Genomic DNA, 26599 nt, shown 5'->3' on the forward strand with positions numbered 1-26599 from the left:
TATAGGTCTGCTAGAGAACCACCAGGCAATAGTGGAGATGACGAGAGGAGCGAAAACGGAGGCCCCGAAGCAGAGTGGCGAGGAGCGCGGCGGCGGCCGGGACAGACGACGAGGCCCCCCCTCAGGGCGCTCGCCAACCCAACAGCGCACCGCCGGCCAAGATAGAGGCGGCCGAGGACCGCCGAGGCGCTGCTACGTGTGCGGTCAGGACGACCACCTTTCATGGGCGTGCCCAGGCAGGGCGGACGTCTTGATGCCCTCGGCCAGCAGCACGGACGGTCCCCAAGCCTGTCTCCACACCGGCACCGCTTCCCGTGGTCACGCCAACATGCCTGTCAAAATCAACGCTGTTGACAGCCAGGCCCTGCTGGACTCAGGCAGTGTCGTCACACTGGTCCACGCCGACTACGCAGGACCGTTGGAGAGGGACTCGATACCAGTAAACTGCGTGCACGGTGATCAGCGGCGCTACCTGGTGTGCCAGATACATGTACAGACCACGAAAGGCAGTGCCACGGTGAAGGCAGGTGTAGTTCCCAACCTACCCGTCCCCCTGTTGATTGGAACCGACTGCTCACTCTTTGAGCGACACTGGAACCCGGGCTGGCGAGGCCAGTCCCGCCGGCACCGCCGACGCGCAGCGCAGCCCCCGAGCGATCCCCGACCCGCATGCCCCGCCTTCCCACCACCTATGGACGAGCCACAGAGTGAGACCCCCGCCAGCGAGGAGGAGAGGAGCGCACCGGAGGAGCACGGACCACCCAGCACGACCGGGGACACAGAAGGGGACCCATTCGCCGAGTTCCCCATAGCGGAGCCTGGCCACCCGAACCGGCAGGGAGAATTCGCCACGGCCCAGTGGTCCGACCCGAACTTGGAAATGGCCCGAATGCACGTATCTGTCGTCGAAGGGAAGAAACAGGATGGGGTGAGTGCATTAAACTATCCCTACTTTATCGTGCACAATGGGTTGTTGTATAGAGTCACGAAAAATAAAAGAGACGAGGAAATAGAGCAGCTGCTGGTTCCAAAGCAGTACATCACCCGCGTCCTGCACCTAGCACACTCTCACCAGTTGGGGGCACACTTGGGCTGTCAAAAGACATACGATTGAATATTGGATCGCTTTTACTGGCCTGGCATAAGGAGGGCTGTAGATGATTTTTGCCAGAGTTGTGAAGTCTGCCAAATAACCGCTCCTAAGCCTACTTATCGCAACCCTCTTATCCCCCTGCCCATCATTGAGACACCGTTCGCACGGCTGGCTATGGATATTGTCGGCCCATTACCAAAGTCAGCCCGTGGGCACCGATATATATTGGTTATAGTTGATTATGCCACCCGCTATCCCGAGGCCATCCCACTACGCTCGGCCACTAAAACAGTAGCACACGAGCTCATGATGTTATTTACCCGGGTTGGCATAGCGGACGAAATTTTAACGGATCAAGGTACATGTTTCATGTCCCGAGTAATGTCCACGCTCTATAAATGGCTAAAAGTGAAGCGCATTCGCACATCACCGTACCACCCACAAACGGACGGCCTTGTTGAACGATTCAACCAAACCCTAAAGAAAATGCTGCGGAGGCTGGTGGACATTTATGGGAGGGATTGGGATCAGCTAATTCTGTATGTCTTGTTTTCTATCCGAGAGGTTCCCCAGGCGTCTACAGGCTTCTCACCATTTGAATTGGTGTATGGGCGGAGACCACTAGGCCTGTTAGACGTTGCCAAGGAGACCTGGGAAACACAACCCTCCCCACACCGCTCTGTCATTGAGCACGTGGACAAACTGCAGGCGCGCACCCGCAAGGTTTGGCCTATGGTGCGCGAGCACATGGAGCGCGCACAACGAGACCAGGCGCGCACCTACAACCGAGGGGCGCGTGTCCGAGAATTCCAGGTGGGAGAACAAGTCCTTGTTTTAGTGCCCAGCAGCGAATGCAAGTTTCTAGCTAAATGGAGAGGACCGTATGAGATTGAAGCGAAAATAGGACCAGTGAATTACAGAGTAAAACAGCCCGGTCGGCGAAAAGGCCAACAAATCTACCATGTGAATATCCTGAAAAAGTGGAAAGCCCCCGGTCCCGTGCCATCCTCTGTCCTATTAACGGCTCTCTCTCCTCCTCCCACAGCCGCTGTCCCCACGGGGGAGGACCTGTCCCCGTCCCAGCGGCAGGACGTAAAAGAACTCCTCAGTCGGAATAGTGACGTATTCTCGGAGATCCCTGGGCGAACCCACCTAATTAAGCACGATATAGAAACCACGGGAAAAACTATTCGCCAGCGACCATATCGTGTGCCTGAGGCCAGGCGCATAGCGATTAAAGAAGAGATAGAAAAGATGTTAAAGTTAGGAGTGATAGAAGAGTCTCATAGCCCCTGGGCGAGTCCCATTGTAATTGTCCCAAAGCCAGATGGCTCCCTAAGATTTTGCAACGACTTTCGCAAACTAAATGGGGTCTCCTCTTTTGACGCGTACCCCATGGCTAGAGCCGATGAATTAATTGAGCGGCTAGGCCCCGCAAGGTTCATAAGCACCCTTGATTTGACAAAAGGCTACTGGCAAATTCCCCTCACCGAGCGAGCCAAACCCAAGACCGCGTTTTCCACCCCAGACGGCCTTTTTCAATATACTGTCCTCCCGTTTGGTGTCCACGGCGCCCCAGCAACATTTCAGAGATTAATGGACCGCGTCCTAAGACCCCATAGGGAATACTCGGCAGAATATTTGGATGATGTGATAATCCACAGCGCCACCTGGCGGTTGCACTTGCAACATTTGGAAAATATACTAGGAGCCCTGAGAGAGGCGGGACTGACAGCCAACGCTAAAAAATGCCGCGTCGGCTCAAGGGAGACTGACTATCTCGGCTTTACGGTGGGCCGAGGCTGTGTGAAGCCCCAGCAGAGGAAAGTGGAGCGGCTCCGGGATTGGCCCCGCCCGGGCACCAAAAAACAGGTGAAATCATTTATGGGACTAATATCATACTATCAAAAGTTCATTAAAGACTTTGCTACCGTTGCAGCGCCGCTCTACGACCTGACAAAGAAAAACCTCCCACTCCACGTCACCTGGACCCCCGAAGCGGAGGGGGCTTTCCGTTTTCTGAAAGAGGCGCTCTGCGATGAGCCGGTGCTCAAGGCGCCCGACTTCAGCAAGCCCTTCATACTACACACAGACGCGTCAGGTACGGGAGTAGGAGCGGTGCTGTCACAGCGCATAGACGAGGAAGAACACCCAGTCACCTACATCAGCAGGAAGCTGAAGAAACATGAACGAAACTACGCCACTGTGGAGAAGGAGTGCCTGGCAGTGAAGTGGGCCATCCATCACCTCCGGTACTATCTCTGGGGCCGGCGCTTCACGGTCATCACCGACCACGCCCCCCTGAAATGGATGGCCAGAAATAAGGACCGGAACGATCGAGTGACCAGATGGTTCCTAGAATTGCAAGACTACTGCTTCGACGTAGAGCACCGACCGGGGAGAACCATCGCTCATGCGGACGCCTTGTCCAGACGATATGAGGGAGAAGAGGAAACTGAAGCTTCCGGTGGCACCGACAAGCTTGGAGGGAGGATGTGTGGGGTGTCGCTAGGCAACCAGCCGCCAGGTGAGCATAGGAGCCCAGACAGCCAGTGGGGAGGAGGCAGAGCGCGGCCAAGGAGAACACGCCTACTTGGCCTCGTCATCGACCAGACGTACTACCCCGCCTACCTATTGGCTCAATGCCAAGTGTACGCACCTACGCCAAGGTTAAAAGGGAAGGATTGACTGCCTCTGCTCTCATTCCCCACTGACTACTGAGAGGGACAGTTCGGGCATGCTCGACGGTAACCCGTCGCCCTGGACGAACCTATAATAAATACCACGGAGAGAGTGAGAGCTCCAGCACCCCGGGGGAGTACTGACAGCCGTATATAGGCTATACCTGTCAATATAGCACCTGTCAGACCCGGAGTGGGTTATATTGAGGCGACTAAGCCCAGTTAGGGAAAAGGACCCTAACTAACCCCCCATTCCTGCCTGTGCGACTGACGGCAGCGAAGAGGAGGATTTTCCGTTGTTTAAAGAGACATTGTGTTCTGAGTTGCATATTAATGCCGCGCGCCTGAGCGCACTTATCACAATAAACGGCCGTGGTGGCCCACTCTGATCCTGCCTTGCGTGTTGGTGTCCGCTCAGTGCTCACAATATCCTCTCTTCATAATTTAAATAATATCCCAAGCGGCACACTTTACTACTTATTTCGATGGAAATAAGCGAATTAGCACAACACCCCATAGCCCCATTAAATTCCCATTCACTCCAATGCAATTAATTGAGGGCTTATGGTTTGAGTTTTTGCACAAAAAAACACCTGGACCTCTTTGGTGGGGACGTAACAACTACAAAGAAAGATAAGAAAGCCTTCTAGCATGGAATTCTCCTTTAACACCTGTTCCGCTATTTTCAGATGTGACACTACGTATCCACGCAATTCCGTTCTTTCCCATCGTTGCCAACTATTCAACCATGGGAAGAACTATAACTATAACTCATGGCATATATCCCAGATTTATATTGGCAATACAAATAGTAATAGTAATACAAATATATCTAAGAATATAGAGCCGCCTGGGAGAGGGACATTTATACTACCTTCTCGTATAACTGGTGGGGCAAAGCAATAGAAAGGGTTAATTCTTCCACTTCATGTGCACGATTGCACACGAACCATGATGCGATTACATCTGCATGTGTGGATTGTAGGATTAATGTGTCCGTGGGGACCCTGAAGATGGCTATAAGTCAAGAGGGCATGGTAATTTTGTCACTTCTATAAAAAATCACACCTGTGTGAAGTGAGAGGCGCTAATATATTAAAGTCTAACTCATGTTGATTAGGTGATGTAATGGTGATGTAAAACAAACTGTGTCCAAACAAACATTAAATTATCTTTATTGTTAATGGCATTTAATGTTTGTGTTTAGGGACACGATGGGACTACAGAAGTATACACATCCCTCCACCACGCAGCCCGGATACTTGGACGATGATCACCAAGCTGCCAAAAGGTGCCATACTCTACAACAGTGGTTCCCAAAGTGGGGTCCGGGGACCCCAAGGGGTCCTTGACAGAGTTTCAGGGGGTCCCCAGCTAAATGATAGTTTGGAACTAAATGGACCCTTATGGGTATGTAATGTTTAAACACATTGGGTTTCCCAGCCCGTTGAGTAGGCCTGCCCTACACAACAGAAGTTTCAAAGGTGGGAGTTTGCCAGGTTTGACAATGACATAACACAGGCTGAGAATTGGTTACACGATCAAGCCCAGGAAGAAGGTGCTTTCTCTCCATTTTTCCTCTGCCTGCAGGAGAAAAATAGCCAGGCTGTGCCAGCCAGTGATGTGGCGTGACATGGCGTGACTACTAATACGAGATTGCTCTTCTCATACCTGAGACAATGTTTATAAGATGTCGGCACTCATGGACATGAGATTACTCCTGAGGAAAATCAAGGATTTACGTTGTCTAACTCCTAGACGAAACCGTGTAAAAGCCAAATGGGCCGGAAGTCTACCCAAGTACCCTGCCAGCAGTCTGGCCCTGCAGAACTTTGACGCCACCTATGGCCTCCAGCTGGGAAAACAACGATGGCCGTCGGTCCGCGTTGGCTTCCTCTCCGAGCGCAAGTACGGAGCCCTGCTCAACACCTTCTCTGCCGACGAGTCTGTCGTCGCTGAGCTAGAGGCCCAAGGCTGCAGGGACTTCATCACAAACACAGACCAGGATGGTGGAGCAAGGTCAGAGGGCAGGACGGAGGAGTACACTGGTCAAGAACTGCCACCGCCACGGCTCAGCCCCAACATCAAGTGTTTAGTGTTTCCAAGAGCAGATATCACAAGATTCAAGCCTGCTAGACCAGATGTGTATGGCTTATGGTCTTACTACCTGACGGATGCTGCCTCCATCTTGCCTTGCCTGGCGCTGGATGTCCAGCAGGGTCACAGCGTGTTGGACCTGTGTGCTGCTCCAGGTGGAAAGACCCTGGCTCTGCTTCAGACCCAGGAAATACGGTTTCTATGTGTGAATGATAAGTCGGTGTCTCGGACCTCACGTCTCAGAAAGGTCATCGGCGGCTACATTCCAAAGGAGCTTCTGAAAGGGAGACTGCGTATCACCTCCGAGGATGGCACAAAATGGGGTGAAATCGAGAAGGATGTCTTTGACAGGGTCCTCGTTGATGTCCCCTGCACCACAGATAGACATTCAGTCTTGGAGGACGACAATAATATATTCAACAGGAATAGAACCAAGGAGAGACGCATGCTGCCCCAGCTGCAGATGGAGTTGTTGCTGGCTGGTATCGAGGCGGCGCGTCCTGGGGGAGAGATCGTCTACTCCACCTGCACCCTCTCCCAGCTTCAGAACCAGTATGTGGTGGAGCAGGCCATCCACCTTGCGAGAGAGATCCTCGGCATCCACCTTCAGGTACTCGACCTCCTGCCCCTCACAAGGCTGTTCCGCAACACTTTTAACTTTGCCCCTGACTTGGCCCTGGGTGAGACGGTCCTTCCACACCTAGCAGACAACTTTGGACCCATATACATGTGCAAACTGAGGAAGCTGGTCCAGTGAGCTGCTCTGCCCCTAGCCCTGGTCCAGTGAGCTGCTCTGCCCCTAGCCCTGGTCCAGTGAGCTGCTCTGCCCTAGCCCTGGTCCAGTGAGCTGCTCTGCCCTAGCCCTGGTCCAGTGAGCTGCTCTGCCCCTAGCCCTGGTCCAGTGAGCTGCTCTGCCCCTCGCCCTGGTCCAGTGCTCTGCCCCTAGCCCTGGTCCAGTGCTCTGCTCCTAGCCCTGGTCCAGTGAGCTGCTCTGCCCCTAGCCCTGGTCCAGTGAGCTGCTCTGTCCTAGCCCTGGTCCAGTGAGCTGCTCTGCCCTAGCCCTGGTCCAGTGAGCTGCTCTGCCCTAGCCCTGGTCCAGTGAGCTGCTCTGCCCCTAGCCCTGGTCCAGTGAGCTGCTTAGCCCTGGTCCAGTGCTCTGCCCCTAGCCCTGGTCCAGTGTTCTGCTCCTAGCCCTGGTCCAGTGAGCTGCTCTGCCCCTAGCCCTGGTCCAGTGCTCTGCCCCTAGCCCAGTGCTCTGCTCCTAGCCCTGGTCCAGTGAGCTGCTCTGCTCCTGGTCCAGTGCTCTGCCCCTAGCCCTGGTCCAGTGAGCTGCTCTGCCCTTAGCCCTGGTCCAGTGCTCTGCTCCTAGCCCTGGTCCAGTGAGCTGCCCCTAGACCTGGTCCAGTGCTCTGCCCCTAGCCCTGGTCCAGTGCTTACAGCGAGTCTCTCTCACTGACGCCCTGCTGGACTCCCATCCACTGCTCACTAGCAGCTTTTCCCACTGCATGCAAGAGTTTACAATTCCCCGAAATTAAACAAAACAACGTAACAACTCACCAACACAAAGCCTGCTAGACCTTGGTAAAAGTCTATTCTCGAAGCTGGGAAGCGTCCACATGCAGCTTCTCTCTAAAATGCACTTTGTGCCATTTTAATAAAGCAATGTACCGGACAGTCATTTCTTCTAAGGTCTAGCAGGCTTTGTGTCGGTGAGTAGTTAGGTTGTTTTGTTTATTTTCGGGGAATTGTAAACCCTCGCACACAGTGGGAAAAGCTGCTAGTGAGCAGTGGATGGGACTCTAGCAGGGCATCAGTGAGACTCGCTGTAAGCACTGGACCAGGGCTAATTCATATCATACACCAGTTTTGGATGATAAACCAGGTGACCACCTGGTGGTTAGTAAAACAGATGTGTTGGGGTGAGTGGTTTATCACTGGCGTGATGTCATGTTGTTCGGTGGTCACCTTATCACCAAAAACTGGAGTATGAATAGGCCTTTAATAGCCTGTAGCACTTGCCCTAGCCATGACATTTTTAATTCATTACCAAAGTTGGGCGTTTAAATCCTTTTTATTGTATTTTAACCAATTTTGATAAGTCGGTGTCTCGGACCTCACGTCTCAGAAAGGTCATCGACGGCTACATTTCAAAGGAGCTTCTGAAAGGGAGACTGCGTATCACCTCCGAGGATGGCACAAAATGGGGTGAAATCGAGAAGGATGTCTTTGACAGGGTCCTCGTTGATGTCCCCTGCACCACAGATAGACATTCAGTCTTGGAGGACGACAATAATATATTCAACAGGAATAGAACCAAGGAGAGACGCATGCTGCCCCAGCTGCAGATGGAGTTGTTGCTGGCTGGTGAGACGGTCCTTCCACACCTAGCAGACAACTTTGGGCCCATCTACAAGTGCAAGCTGAGGAAGCTTAATGACTGTAGTAGACTGGATCCCATTTAGAGAAACAATGTCAAAAAAATAACACATCCATCTGATTACTATACTACTATAGCCTACTAATAATGTGTGCCACTAGGTACCGTGGTTGAGGCAAATAGAACTCGGCTGTTTCGTGGTGCTTCTGTGTACCCTTAACACATAAGATTGTGATATTTACATTACATTTTTGACATCAGTGATGTCAATACATTAACATGACGAAAGGCACTTCTACAGTAAATATCTGTGCTCATATAGATTTTTAGGTCTATTCTGTAGTGTAACACATTTTCCATTCCTGTTATTTCCCATAGATTAACACCATCATAGATGCATCACCAGTTAGCAGCAGGCCTATAGGAGCAACCCTCAGCAATATTATGTGTGCCAGTGTGCTGAAAAGAGCCGTTCTAAAAGCTCACGTGTCACATTGCAAGCTTGTAGGCTATTTTTTTACTGTCTATTCCTATCATTTATATACATAGCACAACCATGCCGATAGCTTACCGCATGTCTGCAATCCATGACTTAAATGATGATTATTTTGTCTTCATTGCGGTGGTTATAGTGTTGTTGACCTATTGTCAAGTAGGACACCTACAGGTATACTGATTGTATTGCATGAAACTCGGATGGAGACAATTCACCTTCCAGTACAGCTCAACAGTGAAAATGCAAAGAACAGGGCAATATGCTTGAAAAACAGCCAACTAGACCTTTTTACTTTACTAACCACATGAGTTGTTTTGTTTGATTAATTTAATTAATTATGTTGGAAAAACTGACAAATGTGGTAGTTAAAAGACTTGTTTTCGTATGTGTGGCTTCAGAAAGCAGTATATTTATTGCATTGCCATGTAGGCTATATAGAATAAGTAATTGGCATATTGTTTTTGTTTCCAAAAGATTAAAGCAATACCACATAGGGCCTACCTCACTTCATGTAGTCTATGTTTCTCTGTACTGCATATTGAAGGGAGAAAAGGGCTGATATTGTTTGGCAAAACAAAAAACACTACACTGCTGTAGACTGTAGTCATGATATGAAACATGGACATTTCAACAAGTGCTCTGTTGAGGCCTATTCATATCTAGCCCTGGTCCAGTGAGCTGCTCTGCCCCTAGCCCTGGTCAAGTGAGCTGCTCTGCCCCTAGCCCTGGTCCAGTGAGCTGCCCCTAGCCCTGGTCCAGTGCTCTGCCCCTAGCCCTGGTCCAGTGAGCTGCCCCTAGCCCTGGTCCAGTGCTCTGCCCCTAGCCCTGGTCCAGTGAGCTGCCCCTAGCCCTGGTCCAGTGCTCTGCTCCTAGCCCTGGTCCAGTGAGCTGCTCTGCCCCTAGCCCTGGTCCAGTGCTCTGCTCCTAGCCCTGGTCCAGTGAGCTGCCCCTAGCCCTGGTCCAGTGCTCTGCTCCTAGCCCTGGTCCAGTGCTCTGCCCCTAGCCCTGGTCCAGTGCTTACAGCGAGTCTCTCTCACTGACGCCCTGCTGGACTCCCATCCACTGCTCACTAGCAGCTTTTCCCACTGCATGCGGGAGTTTACAATTCCCCGAAATTAAACAAAACGACATAACTACTCACCGACACAAAGCCTGCTAGACCTTGGTAAAAGTCTATTCTCGAAGTTGGGAAGCGTCTCGGGTCCACATGCAGCTTCTCTCTAAAATGCACTTTGTGCCATTTTAATAAAGCAATGTACCGGACAGTCATTTCTTCTAAGGTCTAGCAGGCTTTGTGTCGGTGAGTAGTTAGGTTGTTTTGTTTATTTTCGGGGAATTGTAAACCCTCGCACACAGTGGGAAAAGCTGCTAGTGAGCAGTGGATGGGACTCTAGCAGGGCATCAGTGAGACTCGCTGTAAGCACTGGACCAGGGCTAATTCATATTATACACCAGTTTTGGATGATAAACTAGGTGTCTATCTGTGACGGGTCCCACACATAACAGGGAAAATACTCTTGATCTTGTTTTTTGTTTTGGTGTAGACATTGGCAATATTGTTATTGATGATCATCTAATTCTAATTTGCAGTGTCTTTCTCTCACTGGTCATTTGGCATCATACTCTTGTGAAATGGCAACATGGGCAATGGCAATAGATTATAAAAATGGATTAAATGGATTTGTAACTGTCAGAGTGGCATTATTTAATACAGCTCTGGTTGTAGGAGACAAAACAACTTATGGCAGCATTTGATTTAGAATTGATTTTATTTTTTAATTGACTTGAATTACCTTCCCACATTGAGCTGTACACGCAACACTGACTTGTCAGTATGTCTCACCCGTTCATTCTCTGGTTGAGTGGATGCTCTGGAGGAGAATTATATTTGGTTTAATCAATAGTCCTATTTGGTTTAATTAACAGTCCTTTGTTTAAGACTTTTCCCAAGTCTTATACAAAATTATAATTTCCCATAACTTTCAGGTTTTTCATGGCCGTAAGAACTCTGATACAGGTATGTACACTGCTATTATAAAACAGATACATGGCATTTAGACTGTTTTGACAAATGCCCCAACTTCAAGTTCACTTTATTCTCACAAGTATAAAGAGTGCATGGGTGAACATTGTGGGTAAACATTTGATATTGTAAACAATTATTAATACATTGTGTAAAGAGTTATGACTTATGAGTCAACTCCCCAGAGACAGTTTTTCTGTATCTTGTGAACAATATATTTCTACTCTGGCAAGAACTATGACTCAGTTGAGTCAGTCCTCTTGTAAATGGTGATCTTGTGTTATGTTTACCTTGTAAAAAAATGTGTTATGTTACTGCAAATCAAGCCACCTGACTTCTGGTCATTCCCATAGGAATGTGACAAATAGAAGGCAACCAGATTATTATTTATTTTGTTTACAGTGGGGGCCAGTGTTGTCTATTTGGTTTGGCCAAATACGAAAATGCTCTTGGGTGCCAGTCAAGCGTTTTACCTGACAAAATGTTCACTCAAATAAACCATTACATAATGCTGTGCAAGTGTCATTATAGGGTCACATTTCAATTACATACACTTTTCAACAATAAAGAACCACACCTGCTCTTGTTGCATCTATCAGCAGTCTGTTAGAACATGTTTGCCAAGTATAGTAGTTATAGCCTCACTGCATTGTGACATAACATAAACCTTGCGGAAAGTACATCATTAACCTAATTGACAACATAACACAGATACGTTTTCCAAGGTACCCCAGAGCAGAGCACCCGAAGTGATGGGACGTGCTCCTGCACACGTTCTTGTCAAAGTCCTAGTGCCGCATGTCATTGATGGTGCAGTATCTTGCTGTATATACCAAATACTCTTCTGAAGGGATTCAGAGTCAACTGTCAGGTCAACTTGCTGTCTCTCCAGTCCAATGTCATGCCAACATTTTTCACTACCGCTTGAGTTGGGCCCGATCATGTTCTGTAGGTGCTATAACATGACAGACACCCCATTAACAATCAAGTCAGACAAAATATCAAAGTATAAGTACAATTGACCAAAGTACCATAACATTTTGAATAATTGTGCAACCCATATAATCGATAACATTTGTGAAATGATTGTGTATGACTATGCCGTCTTTGTATGCAACAACCTTGAACCTTGACTGTTGCACCTTCAAGTATGAAGTCCACATTGTGGACTAAAGACATGCCCAAATATGGAGTCAACTGACATCATACTGAGGTCATAGACTGCGATATCATAGTAGTAATGTCATAGGCTGTGACTGGCCTCCAAGTACTGCACGGGTACTGCACAACCTAGAAAGTACATTCCAGGATCTGAACATCGGGTTAGGACCACAAGCAGCTGACCTAGATGTAATGATAAGGATTACATCGACTCACTGGCCTTGGAACGTCTCGGGATCCCCCAGGAGGAAGTTACTAATGTTGCTCTGGAGAGGGAAGTCTGGTACACTCTGGTGGAGCTGTTGGCCCCACAACCCGACTACGGATAAGCGGTTGAGGATGGATGGATGGATGGACACTGACTATCACAAAAAAGAAAACATGGCACTTCATGTGAAAAAGGTTGCAGACCCGTGTCCTAGTTGCCTTTAAGCAGTATAGGCCTACTCAATGGACCCCATCACCTGGGCAAATTCTAAATATCTATCCAATACAGTGTGTAAAACCTAAAATGGAGAAAATAGCTGATTTAGAAGCCGATTTATTTCATATTTGTTGTGAAGAGTTGTTGTGGAAGCTCTGAATCAGGAATATGTCTCCTTGTCATGGTGAAATAGTCTCATGCTACTGCACACAGTGGTGTAAAGAAACTAAGTGCATTTACTTTACATACTGTACTTGAGTACAATTTTGAGTTATCCTACTTTACTTGAGTATTTCCAATTCCCAATACTTTTACTTCTACTGTACTGTATATCTCGGATCCAAATATTGTACTTTTACTCCACTACAAATATTTTAAAACTTTAGTTACTAGTTACTTTGTAGATGTTGATACAAAATAAAACATACACTAACCACTTCAACCCCATACATTTCGGTCATTTGAAAATAGCCGATCTACAAGCTTGTGAACTTGTAGATGTAGTGCTATTTCCAAAAGATTTGTATACATTTTGAAAGTTGAAATGGGACATATTCTGCATAATGAGTACTTTCTACTTTTGGTACTCTTAAGTACATTTTGATACCAATACCTTTGTACTTTTAATCAATGAAAATGTTAAATTCCGGACTTTTACTTGTAACAGAGAAATTCTATATTGCAGTATTTTCTTCTCTCTTTTTAATCGACAATTTTGCAGTGACATGTTACATAAATGCACGTTATAATTACTGGTGGGTACAATTAATGTTAGTGCTTTCATGTGTTTTTTTTCTGTGTGCGTGCATGCGTGCGTGTGTGCGCGTGTAAGTAAGTAAGTAGTTACTTAAGGTACTTTTCCACACGGGTACCACCTAGAACCCCCTCACCACAGGTTGAGAACCACTGACATAGCCAGCCCCCCCCCCCCCCCCCCCCATGGGAACACACACTTAAACTCTCTCACAGAAGGTGCGATACATTTCGATACATTTTGATATCCCCCCCCATGGGAACACACACTTAAACTCTTTCTCACAGAAGGTGCGATACATTTTGATACATTAGGGCTAAAAGTAGCTTTGAAACATTCTGCGAGAAAGAGTTTAAGTGTGTGTTCCCATGGGGGGGTTGGTATGTCGGTGGTTGTCAACCAGTGGTCCTTGAGGGGGTTGTAGGCAGCAGTGTTGGAAAGCAACTTAACAATAAAGAGACAATATGACATAATGGACAATATGACGTACATTTTCCCTTCATTGTCAATGGCGTTTTTAAAACAAAAATTTAACTAAAAACAAACATTAAACCTGTACATAGGAGGGACTAGCGCAAGACACAAATAAAAAGCATGTGATGATATCACAGGTCCTCTCAAATTTTGGGTGACTGGCTCCCCGGTTATACTGTACATACATACCAATTTCACCATGGAGCGGACAGTGGCCGGGAGGTAATAGTAGCACCCTGGGCTGGAGGGGTGGATGAGACCAGCCTGCTGCATCAGCCTCTGGCTCTTACAGGTCATCTCTGTTGAAGAACGGCTGTCCTGCACCATATCCTTCAGGTTTGAGGGCTGGTAGAGCCGGGAAACCAGGAGTGGGAGTATTTGGTTTGGACTGAGTGAGTGTAGGATTTGTGGCATCATGTCCAGATGTTGGAGGGCCCTCAACAATATTGTTTGTCTCCATTTGCAAAATGCAGTGCTGCAGCCAGGTTTAACCAAATCCTGATGTCTTACGCCTCTTTTTGTGAAACAGCTCTTAGTCCAATGACTCCAATCTTAGATTGTTCCCATATAAAAATAAAAAGCCCCTCAGGTGACCATGAGGGGGATTTTATTAATCGAAAGTGGTACCACAGCATCAATGTACAAGTAAGAATGACTCATTGTTCATGTTAAATATATGCATTAATTAGCTTACATATAGGCTACATTAAATTAACACATTTAATTTGACGGTTTCAGATGATATGTGATGCTGACCTCCTAATCAGCAATGTTGTGGCACTGTGACCAGGGTCAGCGCATGACGCCAGGATCTTTAGATCCTGCACTCTGGGACAGAGACTGGAACTCGGTACAGTCACACAATTATTTTCCAATGTTTTATCCTGCTATTTATGCAGCCCCAACTATAACTATTGCATTTTTGTTCTCAGGTGAATTCCCAGGCTACCTCCTGGGAGATAAGGGGTATCCGTGTGAACACTACCTCCTGACCTCATTCCCAGAACCCCAGACCCCTACAGAGCGCCACTACAATTACGCTCATGCAAAAACAAGGGCACGGATCGAAATTACATTTGGGGTGCTGAAGGCCCGATTCCAGTGTCTCAACCACGTCTGAAAACCCACCTTTTCAGACTCCATCGTGGCCCATAGCACCCTACCCCCTTAGATAGCACTTTTCTGAGAAAAGTGCTATCCAAGAAACAGCAATGTCCGTGTTTTTAGACTTAGATAGCATTTGAAACAGACTTATAGCATGTCATGTAGACAGAACAATAATTGCGTTGTATGTAGTCATAGCACTTCATAGGACATGTATAGCATAGTATAGCATATATGTATAGTTTATATGTATAGTGTCATTATATAGATATGTTCTAGTTACGTTCTTAGCTTATGCATGTTTCATTTGATAAATGCATTTTTTTTACATGTGATGTATTCCCATGCTTTTTTGTTCTTGCTTAATGTAAATCGCTCTGGATTAAGAGTGTCTGCTAAATGCCTAAATTGTAATTGTAAGCCACTATTTTGTAATAATCTTGAAAGTGTGAGAACTAGTGATTTAGAAGGCATTTGTAGAATTGGCCTCAAATGACCCCTGGTTCCCCTTCAAGGACTTCTTTGAGAACAACTGTTCTAAAGCACCTTGTTCCATTAAATAGCAAAATGACACAGATTAAAGTTTATTACACACATTTTGTGCAGTTGCAATAATGCACATTAAACAATTCCATTTATATGGCAATGTAAGGACGATAAGGAAAACCAGTGCAATGCCACTCAACAAACATGGTCCACAAATATGATGCAGTCTATATCTATACAACCAATGCCATACGCTCTGTCCATCATAACCAAAGCAGATGAATGACATACATTTTTAAACTGATTACCGTACATGTAAAACAAATCAAAGTCAGACACACATTGTCATAATTAGGACAGAACTGACTGAAAGTGTAAATGAATTAGTGTCTCTGGTATAAAATAAATCGTTTTTGCTGAACAGTATTTGGTTGTCTCTCCAATGCTCGGCTTCACCTCTCCAACTCAAGAGCTTTTCCAAATAGTTCCTAGACTTGTTTTACCTGCTTGGGGGAGGAGGGGAGGGGGGGCAATACGACAGGTAGGCATAGGCAAGGTTTTAAGACGATCCCAGAGGTCTTTGAATGTCTGTTGATGACATCCTTGAGGAGTTGAGTGGCTGGCTCCCAACCCTGGACTCTCAGGTACAGGTGAATGCAATTACATAGAACTGTTGTAACTGTACCAGACATCCCTGAGGTCGGACCCTCACCTGACCCAACCCTCAGATGCACCACATCCTTCTCCAAACATGTCCTCGGCTTCTTCCACCATGGCAGCTGCAACGGTTTCTCTCGCTCTCGACGTCAGCATGATGATATAACTTAAAGATGTGTAGCCCAGTGTCCACCGTTCTCTTATTTAGAACACTGTTACTCAACGTCGGGTCCAGGGACCACAAATATCCAAATGGACCACACTCCAAAGTGTTTGTTTAATTACAGGTCTGTAACTCTTGAGGGTACAAATGGGTTGGGGGGTACCAGATCTGACACAGATATTCACTGGATGCCTAGGAGCAAGGTGGGGAGCGATTCTGGGTACTTGCTGGGCCTAACCCTGAACCCTTGGCATAAAATTGGGCCTAAAAAAATCCATTATTTTTTAAAAACCATTCAAGATAGAATTATTCTCGGCTCCCCAACATTTACACAACAAAGACCCCAACACCCATCAAGGACCCTCCCTCTATTACATAATTGCCCCTAAACCCTTTGCTAGCCCCTACCCATGCCTGAAGAAGGCCAAAAGGCGTTGCTATGACTCTTATCTAAATTAAAACTCTTGAACCAGCAAGTGGCGGTGTGTGGGTCTCTCCTCCTAGCCCCCACCCCAAAACCAATCAAACCCTGCCCAATTGAACATCAATTACATATTAATTATCTCTAACTTTTCACTAATTATCACTAATCACAAAGTGATATTCGACCTATTATACATATCAGCCATCATCTCCACTTCTAACTCCGCCACCCCCCGTTGAGAACCAGTGATTTTTATATACAATCCAGAATGTTAGGAACCCTTTTCCATTGCCCCCTCAAAATGGCCCCTTTCCTCTTCTCCCCTCTCAGACTCATAGATTCTAGCCACTGCCAACGGCCGACTTCCTCATCATCTCCTCGTCCTGGACGGACAGCTCGGTCAGCTTGCGGCCCAGCCTCTCGTGCAGGTCCAGGTACTTGGCCACGCAGCGGTCCAGGCACACAGCCTCGCCCTTCGACAGCTCCGCCTCCTTGTAGTGCGGGGGAACGCATTTCCTGTGGCACGCGTTGGTCATCCTGGAATATATGGGGGGGGGGGGGGGGGGGCATACATTATATGCAGTCAGTTTTTGAATGCATGCAACAATAATAGTCTGATGAATTCAAAATGGTGGGCCCTATTGTAAATAAGTGTAATGCTTTATGCAAACAGTTTTTGTATCGAGTTGTACTTGAAATGTACTGTAAATCTGCAAACTGTTAATAATCAATCAATAACATTTCTAGACTAGTTTACTTAACAGAGCAAGAGAGGCGAGACCGTTTGCTATGTTGTGTTATTAAAATAATGTTTTTTGTATAACGTTCAGACAAGCAATATGAATAAAGCCACTCATTCATACATTGTGCAACATTTTGTCAGTCAACGATATGCCTGCTTGAATCAGCCTGCTGCAACAACTAGATAGCATGCATGTCACAGAATACAGATCCGTCTAAAAACGTCAGTTGTCTTACCAATAATCAATTCATTTTTTAAACCGAAAAACATGCACAAAATGTAAATTAAAGTCGGGGAATAAATACTGCAGCGCGTGTGAATTATTAAGATGCATGGACGGGTAGTAAGGCTAAGCCACCGGTTATTAGCCGGCTTGCTACTTTTAGCATTTAAAGCATTATTTACCTATTATACATGTCAGCCATCATCTCCACTTCTAACTCCGCCGCCAGCTGCTGAGCTTTGATCCATGATGTCTTCTTGGCACTATAGTCTGTGAACACCCAACAACAACCGACACCTAAACACGGACACCGGGTCAGCTTCTGTTCTGCTGCTGCTTGTGTCCAGAAACGGATCCGTTTCACTGTAACCTTCAAACCCTCTCTCTGCACAGAACACACGTGCGCCGTGCGCCTTGTTTCACCCGGTCCGCAACAGAGGACGCACACACTTCCGCTACCAATAAAGTTATGATTTCAAACAGCTGAGAGGGAGGGGAAGAAAAGCACCACTTTGTAAAAGTATTATTTTAATAATTGCGCTGAATCACAATGGGAAAGGGTTAAAAGCAGCAGAGTAGGCGCGTGGTGTCGCAGCCTGGTGTCTGACTACACGGAGGCGTGCAGGGAGGCGGCGGTTGGCGTCTGGTAGCGACCGCTCACGGCGCTGACCTGCCTGGGGCTGCTGGGCGGGGCCTGGGCCTGCGCGCGCACCAATCCCGACGAGGACTCCCTCCGCGGCGCGCTCCTCCAGTCCTCCAATCAGCTGGGGCTCCTGTCGCCGTGGACGCGCAGCGGCGCCTCCCACGGCCACGTGCAGAGCCTGACCCGGCTGCACAACGAGGGACGGCTGCGTCACCTCGGCCTGGGCGTGGCCTCGCTGGCGTGGCGCTCCAAGGACCACGCCCCGGACGTCTGTCTGTACGAGGCGGCCGGCTGCGCCGACCTGGCGCCGCCGTGGCGGGAGCTGCCTGGGCGCGTGTTGGACGTGGGCTTCGCGGGACGCTGGTGGGTGCTGGACGCCAAGATGAAGGACTGCGACATAAACGAGGAGGAGTTCAAGAGCCTGCCGACGCAAAAAAAAAAACAAGGGCACGGATCGAAATTACATTTGGGGTGCTGAAGGCCCGATTCCAGTGTCTCAACCACCTCAGAGTCACCCCGGACAGGGCATGTGACATAACTGTAGCATGCTCTGTCCTCCACAATATTGCAACGATTAGGAAGGAGAGGGCTCCCACAGTGGCGGAGGACAGGGACTGGGATGACATCTCACATCACTATCCTGATAACCCTGAGGGGACGGTTGTCAGGGAAAGAATTGCCCAAAGCTATTTTGGATGATTTGTTCTCCTCTGTTAAACCTTTGCAGTAAAGAATAATTTCTGTTACTCTTTGTGTATCATATTTGGCATCAAAGCACCTTTTGGTTTAATGTTTGTATAATCCTTCACAATGACCACTAACTAAATTAACTCAAACTATAATAATATACAACTATAATAAATTACACCAAAAATACACAACACTCACACTTAATACATTGCAAAAAGGACAATAGCTTAAAGATAAACCACATTCAGAAGATAGCCAATATTAAACTGAACAAAATAACAATTAACAAAATAATAAATGTAAAAATATAATATTGATCCCCCAGACTATTTCAGTGGACGAATAACTAGCCTATTGTACATTAAATAAAAAATACTATTAAATGCATGTCATCTCTCTCATTAGTTGGAGCTGTTGGAACCTTAGGAGAGAGGGGAAATTATGATTACTATACATTGAGTTTCAGTCATGCTTACACTGTGCATTGAAATGACCATACTTGCTTTCTCCAGCATTTCAATTTCGAGGTCCAACTTCCTCCTTTGTCTCCTTCCTATTTCAATGTTGAGGTCCAACGTCATCTTTTTTCTCCTTCCGATTTCAATTTGGACCTCTCCCAACTCTATTTGCGTTTTTAAATGTTTCGCATAGAGGTTTCACACGGTCTCTGCAGTCTGCAGTAAACATAGATCAATTAGCACAGCAGCAGAAATTGTGCATTGGGGTTGCATGTAAGTTATATAGGCTACTGACTGCATTGGCAGGCTGTCTCTCATCCGGCTCAGGCTGGCTCTGTCCTGCATAGATATATGTTGGTTCCTCCTGTTAGAAAAAAATATTTTATGACAACAACATCACTGACTTCTTTGCCAATATGTACTAAATCAATAGGCATATTTATTTCATTATAATGAAATGATTGACATGATACCTCCACCACCGACAAAGTCTCATCATCTGCTTCCTCTTCAGAAAAGCCATCAATCTGCACATTCAATAGAACAGTGAAAGTTAGAGGGTATTGACCTATATTGACAGGTGTCATTAAATTATAATACTCACTGGGGCCCCACATGTCCTGCTGGTGGACTCTCCATTAGGATCATGGCCCTTCCTGATACTGCAAGACAATGTAAGACCTTAATCAGACAGTCCACATAATAGCACTGAATGGTGTTGATTAATGTTATATGTGCAGCATAGGGTACTGAACAAATGTATACCAACCTGCTATGAAAGGGGCAGACTCCTCAGGGGGCACAGAATCTGTGGATGTCCCCCCCTGGATCCCTTCCACAGATGACCTGTAAGGGGCTAACAGTCCTGGCCAGCGGAGTTCCTCTTCTGTTGACATCACCTCAATGGCTGCAACGAGAATACAGGTAACTCCAAGACCAAAACAGCCCATTTCAGTGATGCCAGGCTTGTTTTGGGAACTGTTAAAGTAGGCATTGAATACATGAGTATTTTGTGCCCAGGTAAAAGGTGTGGCCCACCTCTATACCCTTGGACTCCACCAATGTGCTAGTGTGGCACTGTTGGCAGTCAGTCCTGCCTGGTGACAAGGTTTCTACATTGGCAGAAAAGGAGCAGGTCCCACAGACTAACAGTCTGTCCTCGCCGATGTCTGCTGGCAACTGGAACTCATGGGATAGTTTAGCGGCAATATTCCCTGTATCTGCCTGCACTTGGACACAACGTAGCCTCAGACATGAAAAGAGGTCTGATAGGCAGCTTCTTCACTGACGTCAAATTAATACATGTCCTTCATGTAAAACTCTCTCCCTCGAAGCAGACCAAACCTCGGCTTTAGCTCATCTCTGAATTTGCGGGTGATCTGCATAAAAAAAAAAGTTAAATCACAATGCAAAAGAGATAATGTTGTCCAACATGTCTATATTGTGGTGGATTATTAATACTCATAACAGAGACTTCAAGAAATAATCGAGGGAAGAGTGGACTGAAACAATGTCACGTTTATTACAAGGAGTGGTCTTACCAGCCCAGGGAAACTTGCACGTATGCAAGCCTCCAGAGCTGTTCACATGCGTCTCTCTTATACACAATGAAGGAACAAGAATACATTGGAGGTGTGGTCAGTGGTCAGTCAACATGGTTGTGGTCTCGTAAAATATAGTCCATAGCCAATATATGCAATATTCTGTCAATAATTAGACTACTAGGTTATTGTGCTAATGTCATGGTTCATGAGAGTGGAGCCACACTGTCTGGTCAAAAGTGCTTAGTCTGGGAGCCTTCCTTCATTAGAAGTTCTCAGGGAAGTACCTGTGGCTAGGCTTTGTTCTATACCCTTTGAGGCTAGGCCAGGTGTTGGAGACACTTAAGCATTCTTTTGTCTCAAGAAACCTTTTGTGAGACAACTTGTTTACCATGTGTTTTTTCAATCTCTGTGAAGTTTCAGACTCCACCTCTGAATTCAATGTGAAGGTATATTTGGTCTCATGTTGTCAATGTAAAACTCATCAGTGTTAGCTGGCTACGGTCAGTGCTGGGAGCTCCTGAGCTTCTGCTCAGGAGCCGCGGGAAGCTTTCTTTCATGTTGTACTTGTACTTCTGAAATAAATGGTCAACTCTGGGATCTCACTTCATCTCTCTGCCGGTTTCTCTTCGATCTGATGACTACAGTCTGCTGCTTGCTTTAGAGTTCATTTTCTCTAGTTTAGTGAGTAAACTGGGTTAGTTGGGTGTGAAAATACACCACATGGTCAAACATGGGTCTTGGGTAAGAATAGGTCATCTTGACAGGCAACCAACAGGTGGAAACCTTGCTTCCTATGCTTTTTAAGGAAGTGTAGTATACTCATCTTGAAAATCCCACTACAATATACACACATACCCTGGTGTTATATAAATATATACCAGTATACCTCAATACCCATTATGTTGCAAATTACTGTATAATTATTTTCTTATACATTCAGGGATAACATAAGGTAAAATGTTATATCCAGCAGCAGCTCCCTGAAACGTTTGTTAACAAAAACAAATAGTTGTACTGTAGTGGAGTACGGTGGGTGGTTTGGATAATTTCACCAGTACGGGGTGTCGATCAGAACACGGACACAGGACTTGAAATCAGTGTACTTTACTGGTAACACAGCGTAGAGGTACATGGGCACAACATTGTGTGTGTGTGGTCTAAAACAGAAGATAATAATAATATCAACATCACAGTACACATAGATAGAAATAACAATCAATATCAATATACAATCAGCATAAACATAGATAACAGCTTGGATCAATCAACTACCAACTGAAATCAAATGAACACAGGATTGGCAAATGAGGTTAAGAAACATAAATTCACCTGTCTGTACATCTAACTCAAAGTACAAGGAAACTTACATATGTGCATCTACGCACACACATCAGTGGAAAGGAGGAAAAGTCCTGGTGAAGTGGAGAGTCTCTGTTTGGAATGACTGTCTGTGTGAGTGAGTGGCTGCATGGAGAGTGACTGAGTGGGGAGATTTAGATACAGGTGTGGGGGATTTAGTATGTATGGAATTCCCCTAATCAAGCCTAGGCTGGGGTTGCCATAGTGATCAATTGGCTCAGTACTTTTCCACTACCAGAGCCTTTTCTACATGTACCATTAATTTAAAAACTAGCTATGTAGAATTGGTAGACAGGTAGAGCCAGGTTCAAATCACAGATTCACAGATTTTTCTGTGAGTAAATCCAACCCTTTCTCTTAATTTCCCCCAAATCCCATCCCTGAAGAAGTTTAAGATACCTGGTAGAGTAGCAGTGGGAGCTGTCTGTAAGAAAGAGTGCTCTGGTGAGCCATCAGCATGGTCACTGCCTCCTCATGTGTGGGGCCAAGGCAGTAGTCGGCCCTATGGCGATCTTTCAGACGGAACAGCTCCTTCCCCATCAGGCCCCAGCGTTCACTGGTCTTCCACAACTCTGCCGAACACAGGCTGGGCATGTCTAGCTTCTGGCCACCGATGCCTTGCATCTCCTGGTCAATAAGCCTCACCTCTGTTGTTTGAAGACATTGTCATAAAAGTATTTCAGAATCAAAACTATGTTGATTTAGTGGCGCACACACACTCTAGGATAGAGGTGGCAAATCGAGTGGCAAAGTGACTTTGCAAAGTGAATTTAATGTCGTTTAACATGCAATAAGATTTACTTTTCTGTTTGGATGTATGGGCTATCAAGGCCAGAAAAGTCATTTTGTTGCCACTCTGTAGGTGTTCCCGCATAACTTCCTGGTATGATGATAATGTCACGCACATACCCTCTATACTGAAATATTGTAGAGCAGGGGTGGGCAATTATTTTTCCCAAGGGGCCAAATGAGAAACAGAAAATATTTTGGAGGGCCGGGCCAAAAGGCTGAACTTAATTATGCATCATATCATTTTATTTATATATAAAAAGCAGTAAATGGCATTGTTGACAAGCTGGTAAGAGTAGGATGTTATCATTAGGCAATGAAAAGGTGAGGTTACCTTAGAAAAATGTAATTTTCTCAAGAAAAAATTCCAAAACAATGGTAAACAAAATGTGAAACATTTGACTCAAATTATAGGCTTAGTGACTCATTTATGTCATGATGAAGAGCGCCCGCACTCCCTTCACCCGGGAGTGATTTTTTTTTTAACGTTCTACTTGCATGCTTGAGACGTTTCCTTTCCCAGTTGAAAACTGTTTTTGTTTAAGTTACAAGTCTACTAGCATTTTATTTTAACTATAGAGGTAGCTCTCTTAATAGTTGTTCTTCCATTCGGAGGACCCTGGAGGCAGCGGTACCACTTTGACAAATCACAACCTATGTCGCACCGCTTAATTACTATTAGTGTGAGATGTCACTTAAGCTGAGAAGCTTGTCCACAGCCGAGCATGTTGCTCTCACAACAGACTGCTGGACAGCTTTGACCACGAAAGTTACATCACCATAACGTACCATCACATTGACCAAGAATGGAAACTTCACGCTGATGTGTTGTTGAACGACACACCTCCCAATATTTGGCAGAAACTATGAAGACTGCTGTTGCTGACTGGGGGCTGACAGGGCACGTCACAGCTTGTGTCCACGACAACGCAGCCAACATCGTCAAGGCTATGTCCAAGGCTTATGTGGAGTGGGATTCGGTGCCCTGTTACGCGCACACGTTACAGTTGGCTATTCACGATGGCTTTGCCTTACATGTGGTCAAAGTAATTGGTGCTGCTGGTCGCTTGGTTAAGCATTTTAATAAAAGCGGTCCTGCATCAGAAGCGCTGAACAAGAAGCAGGAGGGGATGGGAATGAGCAACCCGGACAATCACAGTCACAAAAAGTTGATCCAGTCCTGCAAAACCCGCTGGAATTCAGTATACGACATGTTCGAGCAACTCGTAGAGCTGAGATGGGCAGTCACAGCCGTGCTGTCAGACCGCAGAGTCACTAAACTGGTGGACGCGAGAGTGCTTGATCTGTCCAATGACCACTGGAAAATAATGGAGTAGATGCTACCAGTGTTATCCAAACTTAAAATTGCCACCACAGTCATGTCTTCAGAGCAGAATGTCTCCGTCTCAAACACCTACCCAATTACGTTCAGTCTCCTCCAGAAACACCTGATGCCAGAGGAGGGTGGCGAAGAAAGTGTGAAAGTGTTGGAGTTTAAAGAAAAGACACAAGAGCCTGCTGTTTCTTTCGCCAGCAGAAAAAGCTAAAGTTACAGAAAAGTTGCATGAAATGGTAGAGGATTTGACAGCTGAAACTACACGCCGTGGGGCCGAGGCCGCTGCTGATGAAGAGGGCAATGATGTCGCTGTGCGCGAGGAAGATGAGCCAGGCGGCGGCCCTGATGAGAACGCAAACAGTAGCACAATGTGACTGCTCCTTGGGCATTACGTTACGCCCTCGGACACTAGTTCAAGAAGTGAAGTGGCGAGCTACTTGAAAGAGAATTATGCTCCCTTGGAAATGGATCCATTGTGGAAAGTAAACCGCCACCATTTCCCCAGACTGGCTACTTTAGCCAGGCGATACCTCTGTGTACCAGGCACTTCTGTTCCCTCCGAGAGAGTTCTCGGCAGCCGGGTTAACACTACGAACGCCCAGGACCTTTCTATTAGTAACGCCCGTCGCCCAGGACGAAGTATTGTCCAAAATACGAAGTTTATTGATACGAGAACAGATCGCATGGCTGTATAGCCCAGGCGCGCCTCCTGGGCTCTCCTCGGTGACGCGCAAGAGTGAGACGTCATCGAAAAACTCCCTCCTCTGTTTAGCTGATGAAAACGAAAATCTTAAAACGTTCATAACTCGCGATCTAAATCATCCCGTCTTTTTCTGAAAAAAGATCCTGTGTTAGACGGCGCTCCGCGGTCCAGTCGCTAGTCTCGATAGATTTATTCTTGTCTCCCGTTGTTGTCGATCGATTCTAGAGTGGTGTGGCTATTGTTAGCTGCTACACAACATCATGAACTTCCGCCGGTCCGTCCGGAAAAGGCGTCCGTGTTTATAAATCGACTGGGCGCATGAACGTAATGGATTAAATAGTTCCGGGCAATAAAGTGTGAACAGACTGCGCACTCGACTGACTCCAGAACATGTCTTCCTTAATAAAAATCATGGACCCTAACGGGTACATTTGGTTCCATTTGTACACTCTCAGAGTTAAATTAGCATTGATTTTACAATATAAATGGGGGTCCCAGAGATAGAAATTACATAGAGATAGAAATTACATTCAATGGGGGTCTAGACTGTAATCTGTATAGACTAATGCATGTCAAACTGGGGGTCCTTGAAATTTAACGGGTTGAGAATCACTGCTAGAGCCGTAAAAATCTTCTCTCATGGGGGTCCCTGGCATATCTTTTCAAATGGGGGTCCGTGGGCCAATTGGTGTCAATGTGGGGGTCCTTGACATAAAAAAGTTTGGGAACCAGTGGGCTAGGGGCTTGTGAGGGCAGCAGACATGAACATTGGTGTCGCCCAGAATCAAAGCCTGGTCACAGTTGGGCATGATGGTTGTGATAAATGCTGCAAATTGAGGAATGAAATCCTTGGATTTTGGTGGGCGGTACAATTAATAGTGGATTTTCTGAATCCACTTAATGATTTGAACCTCAAAGCTGGAGTAGTGGTCAGTATTTACTAGGCGGCAGTTAAAATCTTTTCTAAATATAGCAACTAGGCCCCCACCACGTCCAGATCTAGGTGAACTGAAGAATGAATAGGTTGCTGGGCATGCTGCTATAAGTGGGGCGGACTCATCTGTGTTGAGCCATGTTTCGGTTAGGAATATAAAATCAGAGTAGAGTATTAAGAAAGGCAGTTTTTTGGTTCATGGATCTTGCATTATATAGGGCCATTTTAACTGGCGTGGGGCATTTGGGTTGTGAAGGTTCTCTTGTCAAAGTGGAGAGGTTCTGGAGAACTACACCACGGTGTGAGGTGGGGAAGCGGTGTGTATGCCTAGTACTAATACTGTTTAAAACAAGGACAGGAATGGGTTTTGTAGGTGTGGGAACATGTGGTGTGCGGGTCTCTCTTCCTAGCCCCCACCCCAAAACCAATCAAACCCTGCCCAATAGAATATCAATTACATATAAATGATGTCTAACCTTTCACAAATTATCACTAATCACAAAGTGATATTTGACCTATTATACATATCAGCCATCATCTCCACTTCTAACTCCGCCGCCAGCTGCTGAGCTTTCATGGGATCCATGATGTCTTCTTGGCACTATAGTCTGTGAACACCCAACAACAACCGACACCTAAACACGGACACCGGGTCAGCTTCTGTTCTGCTGCTGCTTGTGTCCAGAAACGGATCCGTTTCACTGTAACCTTCAAACCCTCTCTCTGCACAGAACACACGTGCGCCGTGCGCCTTGTTTCACCCG

At 46.5% G+C, this 26599-nt stretch overlaps 4 protein-coding genes and 1 pseudogene across 5 annotated transcripts in view; 2 read left to right on the forward strand and 3 right to left on the reverse strand.

The window, feature by feature from the left end:
* The window catches only part of LOC306943933 (elongation factor Ts, mitochondrial-like), a gene marked incomplete at both ends in the record, with an annotated part of 292477 nt that overhangs the window by 227117 nt on the left and 38761 nt on the right, over positions 1–26599 (reverse strand). The gene's annotated exons all lie outside the window — the stretch shown is intronic.
* Positions 5465–8333, forward strand: LOC306912355 (5-cytosine rRNA methyltransferase NSUN4-like; the record flags this gene model as incomplete). The annotated part of the gene is made up of 2 exons (XM_079488508.1): positions 5465–6624; positions 7997–8333. 2 exons carry the CDS (start codon positions 5465–5467, stop codon positions 8331–8333), a joined length of 1497 nt encoding a protein of 498 aa, XP_079344634.1.
* LOC306941531 (mitochondrial import inner membrane translocase subunit Tim10) lies at positions 16670–26421 on the reverse strand (the record flags this gene model as incomplete). The annotated part of the gene is made up of 2 exons (XM_079527051.1): positions 16670–16951; positions 26351–26421. 2 exons carry the CDS (start codon positions 26419–26421, stop codon positions 16756–16758), a joined length of 267 nt encoding a protein of 88 aa, XP_079383177.1. The 3' UTR covers positions 16670–16755.
* On the forward strand, positions 17937–20015 carry LOC306912366 (mitochondrial import inner membrane translocase subunit Tim29-like; the record flags this gene model as incomplete). The annotated part of the gene is given in 3 exon segments (XM_079488537.1): positions 17937–18026; positions 18030–18451; positions 20012–20015. Coding segments are annotated over 3 exon segments (516 nt in total), but the record flags the coding sequence as incomplete, so codon positions are not given.
* On the reverse strand, positions 18316–23654 carry LOC306912373 (putative proline--tRNA ligase, mitochondrial; annotated as a pseudogene). The gene is made up of 8 exons (XR_013792504.1): positions 23558–23654; positions 22473–22720; positions 19940–20549; positions 19775–19832; positions 19644–19697; positions 19466–19534; positions 19216–19386; positions 18316–18443 (listed from the first exon to the last, which is right to left on the reverse strand). The product of XR_013792504.1 is annotated as a putative proline--tRNA ligase, mitochondrial (transcript).

Source organism: Electrona antarctica, assembly GCF_951216825.1.
Source record: "Electrona antarctica genome assembly, chromosome: 2".
Classification (NCBI taxonomy): Eukaryota; Metazoa; Chordata; class Actinopteri; order Myctophiformes; family Myctophidae; genus Electrona; species Electrona antarctica.